Consider the following 23,271-nt stretch of genomic DNA (forward strand, 5'->3'; position numbering starts at 1 on the left):
GGCTACAGTAAACAGACGGAGTAGGAGTGGGCATAATACTAAATCCAGCAAGCAGCATAGGCTGGCTATAAGGACCAGTGCAGGCGTCACTCGCCGCATGTGCCAGTCTGTGTGTGTTCGCAGACGTGGGAAAAGGTTGATTTATAGAAATAACACATGTTCAAATGAGCTCGCTTTTTCTGAACGCACGCGCGTTGGATGCTTCACTATATGGAAACGATGAGAAGGAAAATAGTAATGTGGCTATAATAAATGAATAACCTGCTCGTTTTAGTGGGGGTGATTTTAAGCAAGCAAAACAAGAGACCTGCCTAGTAATGGAGAACGAGGCTGCGGAGCTGCTACAGCAGCAGCAGAGCTACGAGGACGTTCGGAAAAGCGGGTATCTCCGCAAGCAGAAATCTATGCACCGGCGATTCTTCGTTTTGAGAGAAGCCACGGAACAGGGCCCTGCCCGTCTAGAATATTATGAGAATGAGAAGAAATTCCAAAGCAAGTCACCTGTCCCGAAAAAAGCGCTGGATCTGGAGACTTGCTTCAACATCAACAAGCGGGCGGATTCCAAGAACAAGCACATGATAGTGATGTATACCCGCGGGGAGAGCTTTGCCATTGCAGCAGACAATGAGGAGGTCCAGAATGAATGGTACCAGGCCATGCTGGACCTTCAGTGGAAATGTAAGCCATAGTACAAGGGTTTACTATACATGCTCCATTTTCCCCTTGCGCGTTTAGTCTGCATGGGCCAATGTTGGTCTAGCCATTCTGGATTGACATCCATTTGACATTTACATCTGTAAAGCGACATCATGTTAATGTTTCCTTTATAGCCCATCACACGTGTGATGCTCTTTGTAGTGTGTGTGTGTATATATATAGTACATTGAATACAGAATATTGCTATTATAAATCAAGATATGAGCAGGTGCATAGCAGTTCAAATGGGGTGGTGGACCACTGCTGCACGCGCTCTGTCTCAGCAGTATAATAACCATAATAATAATGTTTTTCATCATTTAAATTTTCCTGCATGTTACCCTACAACATTATTGCAAACGTGCATGAACCAGCATATGGAATTGTTGTATTCTTATTTGCGACCAAATAGGCTGCAGGACGCCATCATTCATAGCGCATAGTCTAGGCTACTGCAGAGGATGCAGCCGAGTAGTCCGCTGTATGTTTTTATTTTTCTACACATAACTCTGCACGTCGTGCGCATAACCTACATTTCTGTGCTATGGCGTTGGCTGGCATGGGGGAGAGCCGCAGCATCTCCGTGTTTTCATTTGGAAACGGGTTTCTATTCGTTTCCGTCGTGTTTAAAGTAGGTTGTTATGCTGTGACACTAACTCCCACTGCTATCGTTTCAGTAGTAATATGATTAAAAAATATATATAATAATGATTGTAATAATGTGGCACATAATTTCCTCAACATTACGTTTGTCTTTATTGTAAGGGCGTAGATATTGTATTTTCTATTTATATAGGCATATGCAATTGGGTCGTTCCACTAATTGGGTACCTTTTAAGTAGTGTAACTTGGTCCCAAAAACGTTTGATTTCACCTCATTTTAACATCGTCAAGGAGCACATGTTTTTGTTTTTTTACATCTCAAGAGGTTAAATTTAAAAAATGACTATATTAAGTGCCTATTAAGTGCCAAACAAATCAACAGGGTTGACTGTAACAGGGTGTCAATTAAAAACGCAAAAGGCACTCATTTCGTTGAACAACCCAATTTAAGATACACTATAAAGAACAAGGCTACACTAACACATATGTTTGTTTCTTGAGTGGAGCATTAATGTTGCTAGATGGAACATATCTGGAGTTACAATGTTGATGGTCAGTAATAACATTGTAATTAGAGTATTGACACCTTGTAGGTTATAAAGATTGATAATTTTCATGACTATAAACAGTCTTTATTGCACCAACCCAATAATGTTAAAGAAATGGTTTTGAAAAATATGCCTTATTCACACAATATTAAATGTCACTCCACCATCATGCAGGGTTTTTGTTATATGATACTGTCTTCAAAAATAGTGTTTTATGAATGTGTTCATGCAACAACACCTGCCTGCGTGAATAATGGGGCTAGTAATGTGTCTCTCACATGGACAGCGATTTTTAAGCCAGTTAAGGTGCGGCGTTCCTAAATGTGCTGTATGTGCTACAACTGACGTTCCTTCTGACCTTGATACTATAGGAATATTGTATACAATATTTTGGTCTCCTGTCTGTCAACCGTCGTACTGTTCTGTCTCTCTGTGTGTGTCTCTCTCTGTCTCTACACTGTATATCTCTTTGCATAGTTTTTTGTCTTGCTGTGTATTGATATGTGTCTTTGTTGTGATTCTCTGCAGGTAAAAGCCCAGAGAATTGTGGCAGTGGTGGGGAGTGTGGACTCCCCTCTCCTCCAGGCCCAGCTTTTAAGGAGGTGTGGCAGGTCAAGGTGTGGCCTAAAGGGCTTGGCCAGGCCAGAAACCTAGTGGGCATCTACCGGCTGTGCCTGACCGACAAGACGGTCAACTTCGTCAAGCTCAACTCTGACATGGCCACCGTGGTCCTACAGCTGATGAATGTGCGTCGCTGTGGCCACTCTGAGAACTTCTTCTTCATCGAAGTGGGCCGCTCGGCCATGACGGGGCCTGGGGAGTTCTGGATGCAGGTGGAGGACTCGGTGGTGGCCCAGAACATGCATGAGACCCTACTGGAGGCCATGAAGGCTCTGAGCGAGGAGTTCCGCCAGCGCAGTAAGTCCCAGTCTGTGGGAGCTACAGCTGGAGGTGGCACCGCCTCCAACCCCATCAGTGTCCCCACCCGCCGCCACCACCCCAACCTACCCCCCAGCCAGGTGGGCTTCGGCAGACGATCCCGGACCGAGACCCCTGGAGCAGGTGGGGCCAGCTGCACCAGCACTTCACCCACACCACGCAACGGATTCCCCAGGGCACGTACAGCCAGCATCGGGGGAAGGATGGAGGAGGGTGGAGGTGGACCCAGGGGGGCATGGGCAAGTTCCAGTCCCAGCCTGAATGGATCCTGTTCCACTACACCCACCCTGAGACCCAAGCCCACCAGAGCTCCAACCCCAGCTAAGATCACTCTCAGCCTGGCCCGCTACACCCCCAACCCAGCCACCTCCCCAGCCCCAAGCCTCTCCTCCAGCTCTGGTCATGGCTCAGAGTGTGGACTAGTTGGAGGGGCAATGGGAAATGTAGCCATTTGCTCTTACACCCGTGTCCCTCAAAGAGTCTCTGTGTCGGGCTCCCCTAGTGACTATGGCTCCTCAGACGAGTATGGCTCCAGCCCTGGAGAGCACTCCCTGCTTGTCCCCAGTCTGCCAGGAGGGTCCCATGGGGGGATGGGACACCATGCTCATGGAGAGAGCTCTTCCAGCTACATAGTGATGGGCCAGAGAGAGAGCCTCCCTGGGTCCCATCAGCGTCCTCAGGGCCGCAGGATGCTGCGGCGCTCCTCCAGCAGGGAGTGTGAGGCAGAGCGCAGACTCCTCAGCAAGAGGGCCTCCCTGCCCCTGGCTGCGCACGAACGCCTGGCCCCTCGTAGGAAGGAGGAAGAGGATGAGGACGAAGAGTACACTGTCATGTCGCAGAGTATTAGCAGGGATGCCTTTGTGTCACAACGTGGATCAGGGGGCTCGGCAGCAGGGGGCTCGGCAGTGGCAGTCGTGGTTGGGGAGACCCGGGCGAGGGCTGATGGGGTCCGAGGAGAGGTGGGAGGAGGAGGAGGGGCACCAGTGGACAGTGGCTACATGGCCATGTTACCCGGAGTGACAGCTTCTCCTGTTTCCCTCTCTCTATCTGTGGCCGTGTCTGACGTCGGTGCCAAACCTGGGACTGATGATGAGTACATGGCCATGACTCCCAACAATAGTGTGTCTCCCCCCCAGCACATCTGCCTGCCTGTCTCAGAGGGCTACATGGTCATGTCCCCCAATAGCAGCTGCTCCCCAGACTTGCATGGAATGGCCATGTGGGGGAGCAGGGGCAGCATGGAGAGCCGAGCTGGCAGTGACTACATGAACATGTCTCCTATCAGCATCCGCTCAGCTTGCAGCACACCCCCCTCCCAACCTGAACAGAACCAGTTACAACCCAAGATGGTCTACTCCTACTTCTCTCTGCCACGATCCTACAAACACACACTCTCTACACGCTTCGAAGATGACTTAGATCAAGGGAAAAGAAAGGAGGGGGGTCATCACGACCATGACGGTCCTGGAAATCGGGGTGGACAAGTGGGCTACAGCAAGAGGGACACAGCCACAGTTGGCCCTGCAGGAGGCTGTCAACTCTCCCTCTCCTCTTCCTCCTTCTCTTCCAGCTCAGCTAGCAGTGAGAGCCTGGATGATAGGCCCAAATCAGTGGCAACAGGGGGAGGGCTACGACTAACAAGAACAGGGACAGGGTTCAGGAATGGCGGGTTCAGGAATGGGGGAGCACGCTTAAAGGACGGATCCTACCAGCAAAAACGTGCATCGCATGGCCCAGGGGGACAGCAGATGAAGCCTCGTCCCCTCAGTGTGTCGGTGGACATGTCTAAAGCTAACACTTTGCCAAGGGTTAAGGAGAATCTCCTTCCCACAGTGCCTCAGAGCCCTGGGGATTATGTCAGCATAGTGTTCAGGGGTGGTGACATGGGGTGCAGGAGAAGAGACCAGTGGGGGCCAGAGCATGGACTGTCAGTGATCCATGGAACCCAGAGGCCCCTGGACCGTCCAGCCCTCTGCCACAGTGGCGCCACCAACCTCCCCCGCAGCTTCTCTGTACCTCTGGCCACCTCCGCTGCCTCTGCTGAGTACGTCAACATGGACTTGGGGATGGGGAAGTCTCCTTGCCCATGCCCCCGGAGCCCTGTTAAATCACCTTTCAGCCTGCCCCCAGCCATCGCCCCGAAGCCCCGAGTTTTGGCCCGTAGTAGGCCCTCTCCTAGGGCAGCAGAGGGCAATGTAGGTGGGCATAGGGCGGCAGTGCCAACAGACTTACCCACATCATATACAGACTACACAGAGATGGCCTTCAGCATGGGTTCAGGGCCTAACCCTGCAGCGCCTGCCATGCACGCTGCCCAAAGAACATCAATGGAGCAGGAACCAGGCTTGGTCTTTCCCTCAGAAAAGTCCTATTCATCTCCTGCCCAGAAGCAAAGCAGCAGGCTGGCGAGAGACAGGGTTGACAGGGGCGACCAACTGGGACGGAGACGCCACCGCTCTGAGACCTTCATTATGACTCCTCCCTCTCTCCCCTTCCACCTATCCCCATCAGGCTCCTTGTTCTTGGAGATTGCCCAGGCAGCATCGCCTCATCGGCACGGAGGGCTGGAGGGGGGTTCACCGTGGGAGAATGCACAGGCAGCTATGTCTCAATGTGCCATTCCTGCTGCACCCGCAGCCCAGGCTTCATCCTCTGGGTCTGCTGAACAAGGCCTTAACTATATTGATCTGGACCTGGCCATTAAGGACAGCTCTCAGACTGGACTGGAGGGGGGAGCCACCGTCCCCCACATCGTCTTCACATCCGTCCACAGTGGGGTAGTTGGGGGAGGCATGACTGGTTTGGGGAACAACCCTGGCTATGCCAGTATTGATTTCTGCAAATCAGAGGAGTTGAGAGCACATCATCAGAGCAGCAGGAAAGATGTAAAAGGTAAATGTACTCTATCTGTTTTCACCAAATGCACACAGAAATGGGTATGTTAGCAGTAGTAGAAATCTTTGTTATTCTGTGTGATGGAATACATTTCTGGCACACAATTGCTTCAGTGTTGGCTGGCCTCCTAAAATGACTGCTTGAGTTGAAAAATACATCTTATTTCACCATCAGAGTTTGCAAGGGCATTTACACATAGGGAAGCATGTACAGTTTTCAACCACTCCACAAATTTGTTGTTAACAAACTATAGTTTTGGCAAGTCGGTTTTGGACATCTACTTTGTGTGTGACACAAGTCATTTTTCCAACAATTGTTTACAGACAGATTATTTCACTTGTCATTCACTGTATCACAATTCCAGTGGGTCAGACGTTTACATACACTAAGTTGACTGTGCCTTTAAACAGCTTGGCAAATTCCAGAAAATGATGTCATGGCTTTAGAAGCTTCGGATAGGCTAATTGACATCATTCGAGTCAATTGGAGGTGTACCTGTGGATGTATTTCAAGGCCTACCTTCAAACTCAGTGCCACTTTGCTTGACATCATGGGAAAATCAAAAGAAATCAGCCAAGACCTCAGTAAAAAAATTGTAGACCTCCACGAGTCTGGTTCATCCTTGGGAACAATTTCCAAATTCCTGAAGGTACCACGATCATCTGCACAAACAATAGTTACCAAGTACAAACACCATGGGAACACACAGCCGTCATACCGCTCAGGAAGGAGATGCGTTCTGTCTCCTAGAGATGAACGTACTTTGGCTCGAGAAGTGCAAATCAATCCCAGAACAACAGCAAAGGACCTTGTGAAGATGCTGGAGGAAACAGGTACAAATGTATCTATATCCACAGTAAAAATAGATCTATATCGACATAATCTGAAAGGCCGCTCAGCAAGGTAGAATCCACTGCTCCAAAAGATCATACTTTTTGGAGAAATGTCCTCTGGTCTGATGAAACAAAAATAGAACTGTTTGGCCATAATGACCATTGTTATGTTTGGAGAAAAAAGGGGGAGGCTTGCAAGCCGAAGAACACCATCCCAACAGTGAAGCACGGGGGTGGCTGCATCATGTTGTGGAGGTGCTTTGCTGCAGGGGGACTGGTACACTTCACAAAATAGAGGGCTTCATGAGGCAGGAAAATTATGTGGATATATTGAAGCAACATCTCAAGACATCAGTTAAAGCTTGGTCTCAAATGGGTCTTCCAAATGGACAATGACCCCAAGCATACTTCCAAAGTTGTGTCAAAATGGCTTAAGGACAACAAAGTCAAGGTATTGGAGTGGCCATCACAAAGCCCTGACCTCAATCCTATAGAAAACTTGTGGGCAGAACTGAAAAAGCATGTGTGAGCATGGAGGCCTACAAACCTGACTCAGTTACACCAGCTTTGACAGGAGGAATGGGCCAAAATTCACCCAATTTGTTGTGGGAAGCTTGTGGAAGGCTACCCGAAACGTTTGACCCAAGTTAAACAATTTTAAGGCAATGCTACCCAATACTAATTGAGTGTATGTAAACTTCTGACCCACTGGGAATTTGATGAAAGAAATAACAGCTGAAATAAATAATTATCTCTACTATTATTCTGACATTTAACAATCTTTAAATAAATTGGTGATCCTAACTGACCTAAGACAGGGAATTTTTACGAGGATTAAATGTCAGGAATTGTGAAAACTGAGTTTAAACTTGTTTGGCTAAGGTGTATGTAAACTTCCGACTTCAACTGTAACACCAACACTGCTTCTCAAACGACCTCAAACAAACCCTGTCACCTTTTTGTCCATCTCTGAGAGGTTGTCGAGACCAGTGGTTCCCAAACTTTTTATAGTCCCGTACCCCTTCAAACACTTAACCTCCGGCTACATACCCCCTCTAGCACCAGGGTCAGCGCATTCGCAAATGTTATTTTTTGACATCATTGTAAGCCTTCCACACACACAATATACAATACATTTATTAAACATAAGAATGAGTGTGCGTTTTTGTCACAACCCGGCTCGTGGGAAATGACAAAGAGCTCCTATTGGACCAGGGAGCAAATAATAACATAATAATAATCAATATTTTTCCTCTTTTTTTAGCCATCTTACATATAAAACCTTATATCGAAAATATTGAACAACTCACCACAGGTTAATGAGAAGGGTGTGCTTGAAAGGATGCACATACTGTAACTCCGCAATGTTGGGTTGTATTGGAGAGAATCTCAGTCTTAAATAATTTCCCACACACAGTCTGTGCCTGTATTTAGTTTTCATGCTAATGATGCCCGAGAATCCACTCTCACATAGGTGCGTGGTTGTAAAGGGCATCAGTGTCTTAACAGCGCAATTTGCCAAGGCAGGATACTCTGAGCGCAGCCCAATCCAGAAATCTGGCAGTGACTTCTGATTAAGTTCAATTTTCACAGAACTGCTTGTTGCAATTTCGATGAGGCTCTCTTGTTCAGATTTCGGTAAGTGGACTGGAGGCAGGGCATAAAAGGAATAACGAATCCAGTTGTTTGTGTCATCCGTTTTGGGAAAGTACCTGCGTAATTGCGTACCCAACTCACTCAGGTGCTTCTCTATATCACATTTGACATTGTTCGTAAGCTTGAGTTCATTTGCACAAAAACAAATCATACAGTGATGGAAAGACCTGTGAGTTGTCCTTGTTGATGCAGACAGAGAAGATCTCCAACTTCTTAATCATAGCCTCAATTTTGTCCTGCACATTGAATGTAGTTGCAGAGAGCCCCTGTAATCCTAGATTCAGATCATACAGGCGAGAAAAAAACATCACCCAGATAGGTCAGTCATGTGAGAAACTCGTCATCATGCAAGAGGTCAGACATGTGAAAATTATGGTCAGTAAAGAAAACTTTAAGCTCGTCTCTCAATTTACAAAACGTGTCAATACTTTGCCCCTTGATAACCAGCAAACTTCTGTATGTTGTAAAAGCGTTACATTGTTGCTTCCCACATCATTGCATAGCTCAGAAAATACACCAGAATTCAGGGGCCTTGCTTTAACAAAGTTAACCATTTTCACTATAGTGTCCAAAACGTCTTTCAAGCTGTCAGGAATTCCCTTGGCAGCAAGAGCCTCTTGTGGATGCTGCAGTGTACCCAAGTGGTGTCGGGAGCAACTGCTTGCACACGTGTTACCACTGTCTCCCTGTCATAGCTTTTGCACCATCAGTACAGCAGCTACGTTTGGCTACATACGGACCGTTAGTGTAACAGTTAATGTGATTGGATGTTAATTATTTGACTAGGCTACCTGTACATGACATTGTGTGGTTATTTCGCTGAACACTAGATGGTTTAATTTTATTTTTGGCAGTGAAACGAGGCTACTCTTGCGAGAGAAAAACCTCACCCAAATGTATAGCCCCGTTGGAAAATATAAATGGTCTGTTTGAAAATGTGAAGAAAAAAGTATATACATATATATATACATATATATGTATATATATATATATATATATATACATATATATGTATATATATATGTATATACTTTTTTTTCTTCACATTTTCAAACAGACCATTTATATTTTCCAACGGGGCTATACATTTGGGTGAGGTTTTTCTCTATATAGGTTTTTCTCTCTATATATATCTCTATGTTTTTCTCTATATATATACATATATATGTATGTATTTATAGATATATTTTTTTATGTGAATCACATTTTATTTTGGCGTTCCCCCAACGGTATTGCGTGTACCCCTGGGGGTACTCATTCCCCAGTTTGGGAATACCTGGTCTAGACAACTGATTATGCTGGGTCATGAAAGCTAAAGTGTAGCCCATTGATGGCTGGAGAAATAAGGGCTTTCATTGTACAGGGGTTACAATAAGATCTGTGTGGCACTCAACTATGATTTAGCATTATTAACATTCGTTGCCTTTTTAACACAGCAGAGGTTGTCATTTGTAAACTAGGACTGTTTTAGTTTATTAAAACTTGATAAAGGCTAACCCTGGCCCCACCACCCCTGAATTACACAGGGATTAGATTGGGGAGGGGGAGAAATACACACCAGGTTTACCTCCCCATTAATTCTAACCAAATCCAATGAAGGAATTCTTACTTCTGGATAAACGCACACAAAAGAGATTAAGAGTTAATGTTTTGTTGTAACCCTTACCCTCTTAGCTGTTTTTCATGAGGATTGCCTTTATAAAAGCTTGTGTTACTGTTGTAAGGACACCATCTTCTACAGTGTTTACCACTGGTGTAATTAATGAACACTTCTCACGTCAAGGAGAGCCTTTGGGTGATGCACCGTAAGCCGTGTATAAAGAACTGAAGTGGAATACAGGTTAGGTTTACATGACATCATCCTTTAGCATTCTTCAATCGGATGACGGAAGTTGAACCATAACCTATGACATGTCTGGTGGTCAGCAGGCTGTACATCTAACCATGCCCTGACCAGTGTCAGTGGTCTTCATCACCTGTGGTAGAGATTGTTTGCTGTCAGTGTATGTCAAAGGATTACTCATGAGCCCTGTGTCAGCAGCATGTACACAGTGTGTTACAGAGCCTCGAGAAAGGAGCCAGATATTTTGGGTTCTTTGATTTTGCTTACGTCAAAGGAAGTCTTATTCCTTTTGTTTCCTTAGTGATGCCAATGAAAGTGTTGTTGTTTTCACTTCTCCCCCTCTCTTCTCCTCTCCTCCCCATTGCCCAGTTCTACTGAGCATATTCTCTCTTTTTAATTTCCTCCTTGTTATGAAACCATTTCCTTAACCCCAAGGTGCTTATCCTTCATTGTGTGATTGAACAGCCCAGTCAGCTCTTGTGTGGTAACAACAATCACCAAGCATAAAGTGGTTACTCCTCTTAGTGCAATGTTCAGTTCCTCACCCAGCCAGACACACTTGATTTATGGATCTTTGTTTTTGCCCTAAAGCGTTCAGCCATGTCTGATGTGTACATTGGCTTCCCGTCTGTGAGAAGTGTTGAGCTGCCTTCCAGGCTGAGATTTGTATAGCTGCCTGCCAGGCTCAGGGTTGTCTATAGAGAGTCTTTCGTAATCACAAGTGGGCGTTCAGAGAGTGAAGCCAATTGATTTGTCTACTGGTAATGAGCCATTTCAGATGGGTGGAGGTGGAGGGGTCAGGATTGTGGCCAGGTGCTTGTGTTGATGTGTGGGTGGCTTGTTGGCTTTAGACTTTCACGTGGCAAACGCTGTAGGATGTTTTGTGTGTGTGTGTGTGTGTGTGTGTGTGTTATATAGAAATGGAAGCCAGAGTGTATTTATATGATCCAATGACTGGAGAATTTATGTTTATCAAAGGGAACAAAACTGCATTGCAATGGAGGATGATGCAAGAGGTGAGAGAGGTTTATGGATTAACATTGTTATCTGTCCACTCTGGTTGAAGGTATACAGTTTATTAGGTACACCCACCTAGAACCTGGTCAGACCCCCCTTGCCTCCAGAACATCCTGAATTCTTCGGGGAATTCTACAAGATTGCGGAAATATTCCACAGTGATGTTGGTCCATTCTAGGACTCATGACCCCTGATCTTCGCCTCACCCGAGTCCGTAAGGGAGTTGCAGCGATGGGACAAGACTGTAAAAATACCAATTGGATATCACAAAAGGGGTACAAAGTACACAACAAAAAAAAGTATTTTAAAAAATGGAATAGATGGTGGTACATTTATGCTGTGAACAGCCTGTTCCATCGCATCCCAAAGATGCTCTATTGCGTTGAGGTCTGGGGACTGTTCAGGCTGCTAAAGTACACTAAACTCGCGGTCATGTTCCAGGCAATGTTTTTCCACTCCTCAATTGTTCAGTTTTGGTGATCACATGTCCACCTAGTCAGTTGTACAACTGAAGGATCAACGAGTTGTGCATTCCAAAATGCCGTTCTGCACACTACTGTTGTACTGTGCTGTTAGTTGTCTGTTTGTGACCCGCCTGTTATGCACGATTCTTGCCATTCTCCTTCGACCTCTCACGAACGAGCTGTTTTCGCCCACAGCACTGCCCCAGACTGGATGTTTTTTGTTTGTTGCACCATTTTCTGTAAACCTTAGACACTGTCTTGCGTGAAAAGCGCAGCAGGGTGGTCGTTTCTGAGAAACTGGATCGACACTCAAAGTCACTTAGGTCACTCCTTTTGCCTATTTTAACGTTAAATCAAACAGTAACCGAATGCTTCAATGCCTGTCTGCCTGCTTTATATAGCAAGCCACGGCCACGTGACTCACTGTCTATAGGAGAAATACATTTTCGTGAACCAGGTGGTGTACCAATAAACTGGCCTGTGAGTGTAAATAGTGAGGGATGAATGCTTTTTAGTTAGTTGTGGATGTTGAAATATTGAGTTTTTATGGGAACAGAATGCAGATTCTTTGTTAACAGATTAAATATGAGCAAGAGAATAGAGCTGAGAACTCTTGAGAAGGGAGGTACGGAGGATGAAGATGGCCTTGTTCCAGCTCTTTACAACAGTGCTTGTGTTGAGAGTTCCAGCACTGACTAAGGTCACTATACAAGCAGTAATGTAACAGTAGCAGTGGAGGAGGCAGATGGGGCTGTTGAGCAGAACAGAACAGAACCACTCCAACCTGAGGTTGAGTCATCAGGTCTTTTGTATGTGCTTCCTGTGATGTAGAAGAGTAGTGGGGGACCGTAGGCTACTCGTGGTGGTGGAGGCCCAATGCCATGCTTATAAACCTCTTTGAAAACTGAATTCATGATAATTTGATTTGGCCACATTATAAGGAGTCCCCTGTTTTTTTGTTGGCTCATATTTAGTGTAGCAGGAGTGGAATGTGTAGTGTTGTTGCCACGACTGAAGCAATGACCAAGAATGCAAAGCGCCCCTTGTTTTGTGATTGGGCTGAGTGTTTACTCCCCTTTGCCGTCTTTGGATCCACTCTTTGTCCCCAAGCTGGTTGTTCCCAAGCAGAACCCTGATATCTTTCTGTTCTACTCTCTAGTGCTGCTCACAACCATCTGTGGTGTATAGGAAACCTTATTATTCAGAATAACCAATCATAATAATTCCAAAAAGGGTTATGGTTTTAATGAACTAATAGTAATTGGGTTACTGCCCTCCAAAGATTGTGATTGGCTAATGAGAGGCAAGGGAGGGGGTCACCTGGGAAGGCAGTAGGGTTATTAGTAGGGCTGAAGCAGCAAAGAGTGATGGCTAGCTGTGTTAATGTGTGAATGTGAAATACACGTATTCTGTTGTTTTACAATTAGTGAAGTCTTGGAGTCATCAGTAAAGAGCCCAGCATCTAAGATGCAACACCATCCACTCAAACACTTCCATGTGAGGTCATTAATCACAATGGTCCTATGAATATTCTCTTTTCTCCCTGAATTTTCTGTTGTACTTCATGCAGTTTGTGTGTCAATTAAAACGGCATTGTTTAAGTGATACACTCTGAGACGTAATGTTATTTTGGCTTTCAAAAGCCATGCTTTTGTAATGCTGAAAACAAGACAAAAATATAATTATTTGATGCAGCTTTCAAACATGTCACAAAATGAAATGGGTGGGGGGAAGGGAGAGGGAGAGGGTCGATTCAGTCTAGCTCACTCTCAAACAGACTGAAAAGGAGACAGACAAAGGAGTTTCCCAGTGGCATTGTTAATGACCTGTGTACAGACAGCGAGGAAAACAAAAAACAAAATCTATTGATTGACATTACAGTAACGTGCGCGTGTGAGACAGATAGAGACAAAGAAAGAGATCTCCTTTTTTCGGGCGTCTCAACCATTTTCCCATTAGGCTTCTGAGGTGATTGTAAATCCTATATCCTAGACCTCTCCTTGATGGTACTGTTCTGATGTTTGTTAACACCTATATTTATTCTTCCTTTCTTTCAGAATGTTAATGATACATCTTCATGTGGACATTACTCCTGGGATTGAGCAACACTGTCCAACACTCCTCCTTCTAACCATGGTGGGGTTGGTGGGCAACAGGATGTTTCTCACTGGAAGAGGAGTAACAGAGGTGAAGCTATACCCATCAAATCATCATTACGGTAACTATTTGTCATCCTATCCAGTTGTTGCTATCCAATACTAATGTGTGCCAAAAAACTGCTGGTTATAACCAACACGACATGGTTATTTGAGGTAGAATAATCTAGCCAATCAAGAGTGATTACAGCAACTCCAACCAACAACAAGGATCTAATGATATTTTGTTTATTTTTCCTAAACATGAACTTCATGGAAATTGTTATAAAAATGTGAAATAGTATAAAGGTGCATACAGAAAACAATATAGTATACATATGTTGATGAAAGCTACAAAAATATGGAAATATATATTATACTTTTTAAAAAGTGCCTAATTTTTGAGTGTAGCCATTTTTACACAGGGAATGTTGAACAGGTCTGTTAGAAGGGAAAATATGTTGGTCTTGAATATAATTTTGTTAAGAATATTGTGAATACTGTATGTTGAAAATGTAATATAAAGTTATATAGTAAGAATAATCAAACTGCCTTACCGTGTTTGTGAAAGTACTTAAAGAATAGCCTCTTTTTACTTTATGCTGTGCCTCATGCTTCAGTCACAATGAAGGCTCTCGTTCCCTCACTTTCCTGCCTGAACCCTACCAGCTGGATCTCAGCCAACAACCAATGCTGCATAAAGACACACACACACACACACACACACACACTTTAATAGTCCTACATGTGGTCCAGCTGAGTAGATGAGGTTGATAGTAGTCACATTTACTGCTGAGATACTTGTGTTTGCCAGAACATTATTACACAAACAGGCTGAGAAGGGGATTGGATGTCTTATCAATGTGATTAAAGATTCCTGTATGGCATGTGTGTGTGCAAGAGCATGATTAGAGTGGAGATGGATATCAATTCATTATGATATTTCCAGACCACATGATGGCTTCCCACAGCCTGTCAATTACCAACAGGGTAACTTTAATTTATTTCATAATAATATTCATCCCTTAATCACTTGCTTGTTAAAGGGGCAATCTGCTGTTGCTACATCCATTTTTGGACTTATAAATTGATGATATGTGCCCACTGATTCTTAAAGAATTTAACTTAGAATTGCCTCATGAGCTTCGTTCCTCTGTCGTATCTCATCAGAACTCCAAATATAAGCTTGATTTACTCCTACATTTGTAAGCAAAATAAATGTAAGTAAACCAAACATGGTTAATACAATCATTTTGTTATCATGTATTAGTCCTTGCATCCATAGCTCTGTCTGAATTTGAGAGTGGTTACCTTTCTCCAGCCCCATCCCTCAGCTTTTTTTTTTACTGAAACAGGGAAAACTCTTTGTTCCACCTGCTAAATGCTGCTTTAAAGTTCCCCCCTCTATATAACCACAGACAATTACAATCATATCACACACACGTCCCATGTAACCTGTTCCCAGATCTGTTTGTGCTTTCTTTCCAACTCCAAATGACCATAGGAGCTGGCACGATAGTACAAACAGACCAGGCACCAGGGTACATTGTCTGTGTATACCAAAAGACACTCAAGTGCCTGGCTGCCTGTGTTTTTTGGTGTCCTCACATTCTACCGGTTACCCTCACTCATTCTCACTAGGTTCCCATTCCCTTATATTTCCCTACCCCTCCTGTACCAGTCAGATTCTCTTGCAGAAAAACTATTGGTATTTTTGATGTGGTGGCACAGTTTTATGAAATCACTTTAGTGATTTGAACATAGCCCACCCATTACTGCCAGTGTCTTGTGCTTTAATGCAGAGAAATTTAGTGCCAAAATCCTGTATTACATAGACCAATGGATTACTCATACTTCACTATGGTAGACTTATGCTGTTGTTGCTCTTAAGTTCGTTTCAACATACAGGCTAATGGCATTGCTTAATGGGACTTTTATAATATGCCTTTCGTTATTCTTCCCTTAAAATGATTCTTCTTAATTGGGGATTTTCATTAGTGAGTTTCTCTTACCTCATAATCATGTCTAAAGACTCTGAACAGACGTGACAGTTGGTCTGAAGCCCCCCAGGGCTGTCTGAGAAGGGTTCAGGATCACACCTTAACTTCCCCAGGGCTGTCTGAGAAGGGTTCAGGATCACACCTTAACTTCCCCAGGGCTGTCTGAGAAGGGTTCAGGATCACACCTTAACTTCCCCAGGGCTGTCTGAGAAGGGTTCAGGATCACACCTTAACTTCCCCAGGGCTGTCTGAGAAGGGTTCAGGATCACACCTTAACTTCCCCAGGGCTGTCTGAGAAGGGTTCAGGATCACACCTTAACTTCCCCACATGTTGCTTCACTTAACCACCGTAGCTATGGAAAAGTCCAATCAAGAGCTTTGTATTTTACTGGGTATCGTTTTACCTCTCTTTTTTTTAGTGGTGTCTTTTAATGCCTTATTATTTTCTATATTAACTCTCACATGATACAACAGCTGTATAAAGGCGCTTTTCATTTTAGAATAAACAGAATTCCGTCAAGTCTGAATATTCTTTGTGTGGTGAACTGCAGAGATGTGTTCTCTGTGGCTGTAGTGTGTTCAGCATAACGCCATACAAAGTGATGTAGAAATGAGACATATATATATATATATATATATATATATATATATATATATATATATATATATATATATATGTGTATATGTATGTATATGTATATGTATATATATATATATATATATATATATATATATATATATATGTATATGTATGTATATGTATATATATATATGTATATATATATGTATATATATATATATATGTATATATATATATATATATACTGAGACCCCTCATCATATCAAAATACATGCCAATAGTTGTGGGAAAAGGGTATGATATGTACAATCATGGTAATAATTCCTATTACCAAGGAGAGAGCTGTATACTTATTTCAATGCTATTAATATTACAATGACTGACAATGATGTATAATGTATTGTAAAGTGGAGAAGGGGCAGGATCTATGGGTATGTACAGTATTCTGTGTATAAGGGAGTAGGCTTCAGGGGAGGGATATGGGCATGGGGTTCATGAAAATGTTATGGAAAAGATTTCTGTTCAAAACAGAATAATGCTGATGAGTCTTGCCTGTGGTGTAAACAATGTCACTTTGTTTCTTGGAAAAACGGAGGAATGAAATAGAAAGAACAAACTTTATTGTGTGTCGTGTCTGTTTCCTAGATCAATGGCAATGTTATTCAGATCGAATTCATTAGAGCCACTAAAGTGGTTCAACGTGTCAACAAACAAACCAGCCAGTCTAGACTGTAATAAGCCATCAGTGAGCCGGCTGAAATAAGGATACGCCTGGGGGACAGAGGGGTGCTGGTTGGCTGTACATGTTTATTATGCTTCCTGAACACAGACAGTCACAATCCTTCCTAGTGTATGCAACTTCATGCCATCAGAGACTTCTGAATCCTCACAACATACACACTGGTTGGTAAGGACCGTGTGAGGGTTGGGACGCACATATACACAGCTTTAGTCTATTTTTTATTCGCTAATTGTTTGACCTTTTAACTCTGCATTGCTGGGGAAAAAAGGGGCTGATAAGTAAGCATTTCACAGTAAAGTCTATACCTGTTGTATTCGGCGCACGTGACAAATAAAATGAGATATGATTCGATTTTGATTTATTCCCAAACCTACAGGATAATAGTACTTTCTCTGAGTGGAAATTGAAATGTGATTAAGCATCAGATATAAACAGTGAGGAGATGACCTATTAATCATAAACACAGGACTTTGACATGTCTGGTCACAAATTGAACAGAGTGAAATGTTTTTTCTTCTTCTTCAGAACGTAGGTCTATTGTGGACGAAGTTATCCAACAGGAAAAACAAGACGAGGGGATTTACAGTATATATAATATAACTGATGTTGACGTTTCAGCTCTGAGGCCTTTCTCAATACCAATCGCAAAGTGATAATGACAAAGTTTGTTACGGATAAACTCATTTGACTCAATGTCTCAACATTACAGTTATATTTCTGCATAGACTCAAAGCATCTGGTTTAAAATAAACATGTTTGTTAGTTTTCAATGAGACGTGTCGGGATGTAAAAACGAAGATGTTTCTGCCACATTTTGTGGTGCTTCAGCCATCATTTGAATGGTGATGAGAAGCCTAGCAAGCTTAACGTTTTCTCCATAGGACTTCTTCTGCATGTAGAGAAAACATGTGTGTAGGCATGTTTTATTCATATATTCTTGTCAACAGTATTTTTGCCTCGTTTGCAGACTTTATTGAATCTTTATGAATACATATAGCGCCATCTAGCGTACACTGACAAGCAGTTACACTGCAATGGGTCGATTGAAGCCATGTAACTCCCCAAAGCAGGACATTTTATAGCTGGACAATCTTTTAAAACTTTTCTTTAAAATTCAAGGAAAATCTGATATCCTCCTTGAACGGAATGCGTTGGATCTCATTGATTTCCAGTTACATGTTGTGGAGAGGCCTTCCTCTCACACACCCCAGACTCTTCCTTTGGTCCAGGTTAATTGAGGGCTGGGATCCCCAGTCAGGAGGTCACATTCAGCCGCATATTCAGCATCCTCCTGAGGATCAAACAAAGGTAATAAAGGAAGTTATTAGGAAACATTTCCTTTAAAGGCCCAGTGCAGTCAAAAACATGATTTTTATATATATATTTCCACACTATGTGGTTGGAATAATATTGTGAAAACATACAATTATGACAATTCCCTTTCAGTGTAAGAGCTGTTTGAAAAGACCGACTGAAATTTCAGCCTGTTTTGGTGGAGTGGAGTTTGTCCTGCCTGGTGACAACACACATTTGTTAATAGACCAATAAAAAAGAGAGTTCCAAATCTTTGTGCCAAAAACAGATCGTTTTCAGATTTCCCCTCCCAACTCAGACCACTCACAGACAGACCTAAAACAATCTTGCTTGAGAAGTTGCTCTTTGCTAAGAAGCTATTTTTGTTTATTTTTGACCATTTTAATTGAAAACAATCACAGTAAGGTACTACTTAATTCGATTTTGAGATCATGAAAAAATATATAAATATATATATACAGTGGGGCAAAAAAGTATTTAGTCAGCCACCAATTGTGCAAGTTCTCCCACTTAAAAAGATGAGAGAGGCCTGTAATTTTCATTATAGGTACACTTCAACAATGACAAACAAAATGAGAAAAAAAATCCAGAAAATCACATTGTAGGATTTTTAATGAATTTATTTGCAAATTATGGTGGAAAATAAGTATTTGGTCACCTACAAACAAGCATGATTTCTGGCTCTCACAGACCTGTAATTTCTTCTTTAAGAGGCTCCTCTGTCCTCCACTCGTTACCTGTATTAATGGCACCTGTTTGAACTTGTTATCAGTATAAATGACACCTGTCCACAACCTCAAACAGTCACACTCCAAACTCCACTATGGCCAAGACCAAAGAGCTGTCAAAGGACACCAGAAACAAAATTGTAGACCTGCACCAGGCTGGGAAGACTGAATCTGCAATAGGTAAGCAGCTTGGTTTGAAGAAATCAACTGTGGGAGCAATTATTAGGAAATGGAAGACATACAAGACCACTGATAATCTCCCTCGAACTGGGGCTCCACGCAAGATCTCACCCCGTGGGGTCAAAATGATCACAAGAAGGGTGAGCAAAAATCCCAGAACCACATGGGGGGACCTAGTGAATGACCTGCAGAGAGCTGGGACCAAAGTAACAAAGCCTACCATCAGTAACACACTACGCCGCCAGGGACTCAATCCTGCAGTGCCAGACGTGTCCCCCTGCTTAAGCCAGTACATGTCCAGGCCCGTCTGAAGCTTGCTAGAGAGCATTTGGATGATCCAGAAGAAGATTGGGAGAATGTCATATGTTCAGATGAAACCAAAATATAACTTTTTGGTAAAAACTCAACTCGTCGTGTTTGAAGGACAAAGAATGCTGAGTTGCATCCAAAGAACACCATACCTACTGTGAAGCATGGGGGTGGAAACATCATGCTTTGGGGCTGTTTTTCTGCAAAGGGACCAGGACGACTGATCCGTGTAAAGGAAAGAATGAATGGGGCCATGTATCGTGAGATTTTGAGTGAAAACCTCCTTCCATCAGCAAGGGCATTGAAGATGAAACGTGGCTGGGTCTTTCAGCATGACAATGATCCCAAACACACCGCCCGGGCAACGAAGGAGTGGCTTCGTAAGAAGCATTTCAAGGTCCTGGAGTGGCCTAGCCAGTCTCCAGATCTCAACCCCATAGAAAATCTTTGGAGGGAGTTGAAAGTCCGTGTTGCCCAGCAACAGCCCCAAAACATCACTGCTCAAGAGGAGATCTGCATGGAGGAATGGGCCAAAATACCAGCAACAGTGTGTGAAAACCTTGTGAAGACTTACAGAAAATGTTTGACCTCTGTCATTGCCAACAAAGGGTATATAACAAAGTATTGAGATAAACTTTTGTTATTGACCAAATACTTATTTTCCACCATAATTAGCAAATAAATTCATTAACATTCCTACAATGTGATTTTCTGAATTTTTTTTCTCAATTTGTCTGTCATAGTTGAAGTGTATCTATGATGAAAATTACAGGCCTCTCTCATCTTTTTAAGTTGGTGAACTTGCACAATTGGTGGCTGACTAATTACTTTTTTTGCCCCACTGTATATATAAAAGCATGACATGAAATAGAATAACTTATGGGGGATATCTGCTTTTCTAACTTCTTAAACATTTCAAGGAATTTGTTGTAATGCATTGCTTGGAAATGTGGTTGAGATCTTTACCATAAAAGAAGACAGTTGGTGAACTCTCTTTAGTATTCATAATTTGTTTTCATATTACAATGGCACTCAAGCTGATTCAAATCTATAGCAGAAGAGAGTAATGATTCACTGCAGTAAATAACTGACACCACCTAACCTTTGTTTATTTCATACAAATGGGACAGTGACCTCTATTGAATAAAAGGTTCAAACAAATATATGGGTAAACAACAACATCAATAAAACTATGTAGGTGTTAAATAGTAGACACACAGAAAGTGTGGGCCCCATAGCCTCATAACATAAACCAAACCAGATTGTGTGTGCTTACGTGCATGCTTGCGCACGGACAGCCAGTCACAATGTCCCCATCACCTCTCTACCCCTCTATCCCTCCAGCTCCTCCAGCTCCTCCACCCTCCATCCCTCCAGCTCCTCCACCCTCCATCCCTCCAGCTCCTCCAGCTCCTCCACTCTCCATCCCTCCAGCTCCTCCATCCTCCAGCTCCTCCACCCTGCATCCCTCCAGCTCCTCCACCCTCCATCCCTCCAGCTCCTCCAGCTCCTCCACCATCCCTCCAGCTCCTCCACTCTCCACCCTCTGCCTCATCCTTCCATCCCCTCCAGCTCCTCCACCCTCCATCCCTCCATCCCTCCATCCCTCCAGCTCCTCCATCCCTCCATCCCTCCAGCTCCTCCACCCTCCAGCTCCTCCACTCTCTACCATCTGCCCTCATCCCTCCATCCCTCCAGCTCCTGCACTCTCCACCCTCGGCCCTCATCCCTCCATCCCTCCAGCTCCTCCACCCTCCATCCCTCCAGCTCCTCCACTCTCCACCCTCCGCCCTCATCCCTCCAGCTCCTCCAGCTCCTCCACCCTCCATCCCTCCATCCCTCCAGCTCCTCCACCCTCCAGCTCCTCCACTCTCCACCCTCCACCCTCATCCCTCCATCCCTCCAGCTCCTCCACCCTCTGCCCTCATCCCTCCATCCCTCCAGCTCCTCCACTCTCCACCCTCTGCCCTCATCCCTCCATCCCTCCAGCACCTGCACTCTCCACCCTCGGCCCTCCATCCCTCCAGCTCCTCCACCCTCCATCCCTCCAGCTCCTCAACCCTCCATCCCTCCAGCTCCTCCACCCTTCATCCCTCCATCCCTCCAGCACCTGCACTCTCCACCCTCGGCCCTCCATCCCTCCAGCTCCTCCACCCTCCATCCCTCCAGCTCCTCCACCCTCCATCCCTCCAGCTCCTCCACCCTCCAGCTCCTCCACTCTCCATCCTCCGCCCTCATCCCTCCAGCTCCTCCAGCTCCTCCACCCTCCATCCCTCCACCCTCCAGCTCCTCCACTCTCCACCCTCCGCCCTCCGCCCTCATCCCTCCATCCCTCCAGCTCCTCCACTCTCCACCCTCATCCCTCCATCCCTCCAGCTCCTCCACTCTCCACCCTCATCCCTCCATCCCTTCAGCTCCTCCACTCTCCACCCTCTGCCCTCATCCCTCCATCCCTCCAGCTCCTCCATCCCTCCAGCTTCCCCATCCCTCTAGCTCCTCCAGCTCCTCCATCCCCTCCAGCTCCTCCATCCCTCCAGCTCCTCCAGTTCCTCCATCCCTCCAGCTCCTCCAGCTCCTCCATCCCTCCAGCTCCTCCATCCCTCCAGCTCCTCCATCCCTCCAGCTCCTCCAGCTCCTCCATCCCTCCAGCTCCTCCATCCCTCCAGCTCCTCCAGCCCCTCCAGCTCCTCCAGCTCCTCCAGATCCTCCATCCCTCCAGCTCCTCCATCCCTCCAGCTCCTCCATCCCTCCAGCTCCTCCACCCTTGCAGCTGCATTGATTTGCTGACATTCCAAACCACTAATTAGGTCATTTAGAAAAATCTGCTCTCGCTTTCCATAGATGTTAAAGTAATGTCACAATGTCTGGTAGCCTTACCCCTTGTCTCTCTAAAACCACACTTCCCTCCCTCTAGCCCCTATTGTCTTGTCTCTCTAAAACCACACTTCCCTTCCTCTAGCCCCTACTGTCTTGTCTCTCAGCCTCACCACGGTCTCTTTCCTATTATTGGCCTCATTCTGAATCAAAACCCCTACCACTCCATCCTAGCCCTTCTCATCACCAATGTGTTACTGTTAGGTGTGCTACACATGAGGACACATTAGGGAAGTGATCACACCCACATGACCGTGTCGAACTGAGGTTGTCATTGATAATGTGTGTGGTGTGGGCCTGGATGGAAGTGTTTGTCTGATGTGTGAAAATACAGACACAATATAATGATCACACATGCATGGATGGACGGACGCACACACACACACATTACTGTTTGTGGTTGGGGTGATTAGGCAGCCTGGCCCCATATTGCAACAAAGGACCTCATCCACAGATGTGGGAAGGGGGCCCTCTGTATGTGTGTGTTTGTGTTTCTGTGTGTGTGTTTGTGTTTGTGGTTCTGTGTGTGTGTGTGTGTGTGTGTTTCTGTGTGTGCGTGCGGCAGCCCCGGCAGCTCCCTGAGGTGTAGAAGATTAGAAGCAGTCTCTCTGGAGGGGTCATTAGACGCCACTGATTATCTAACTACCCCTGAGCCCCCGTCACCCTCAAATCCCCCACACTAGCCCATGCTACCCCCATATCTCCTCATCCCCCCCGGGGGTTGAGGTAGGGTCTGGTGTATGTGGTATGTAGTCATCTGATATGATACGGAGTATACTGGGGGTTTAGCGGGGTTTGGATGGATTAACAGTTCTCCTTGCACCCGTCAACTCTCACCACCAGGTTACAGTCACTGAAACGGTTTGTTGTGTTTTGAAGATGCATGGGTTTTTAAAGAAGACACACCTGATTTAG

General features: G+C 44.7%; 1 protein-coding gene across 1 annotated transcript; it reads left to right on the forward strand.

Moving 5' to 3' along the window:
* Window positions 1-18: 18 nt before the first annotated feature.
* Window positions 19-16,239, forward strand: LOC112257780 (insulin receptor substrate 1-B-like). Its single transcript, XM_024431615.2, has 3 exons — window positions 19-678; window positions 2,376-5,678; window positions 13,552-16,239. The coding sequence occupies exons 1-3, from the start codon at window positions 318-320 to the stop codon at window positions 13,557-13,559; spliced, it is 3,672 nt and encodes a 1,223-aa protein (XP_024287383.2). The 5' UTR covers window positions 19-317; the 3' UTR covers window positions 13,560-16,239.
* Window positions 16,240-23,271: the final 7,032 nt, after the last annotated feature.

The sequence above is a fragment of the Oncorhynchus tshawytscha genome, linkage group LG09 (genome assembly GCF_018296145.1).
Source record: "Oncorhynchus tshawytscha isolate Ot180627B linkage group LG09, Otsh_v2.0, whole genome shotgun sequence".
Lineage (NCBI taxonomy): Eukaryota > Metazoa > Chordata > Actinopteri > Salmoniformes > Salmonidae > Oncorhynchus > Oncorhynchus tshawytscha.

Bases quoted from the DNA above. Each gene is read 5' to 3' on its own strand.
- LOC112257780 (XM_024431615.2), top strand. From the start codon at position 318: ATGGAGAACGAGGCTGCGGAGCTGCTACAGCAGCAGCAGAGCTACGAG. The intron at 679-2,375 runs GTAAGCCATAGT...GATTCTCTGCAG, and splicing joins GCTGGACCTTCAGTGGAAAT to GTAAAAGCCCAGAGAATTGT.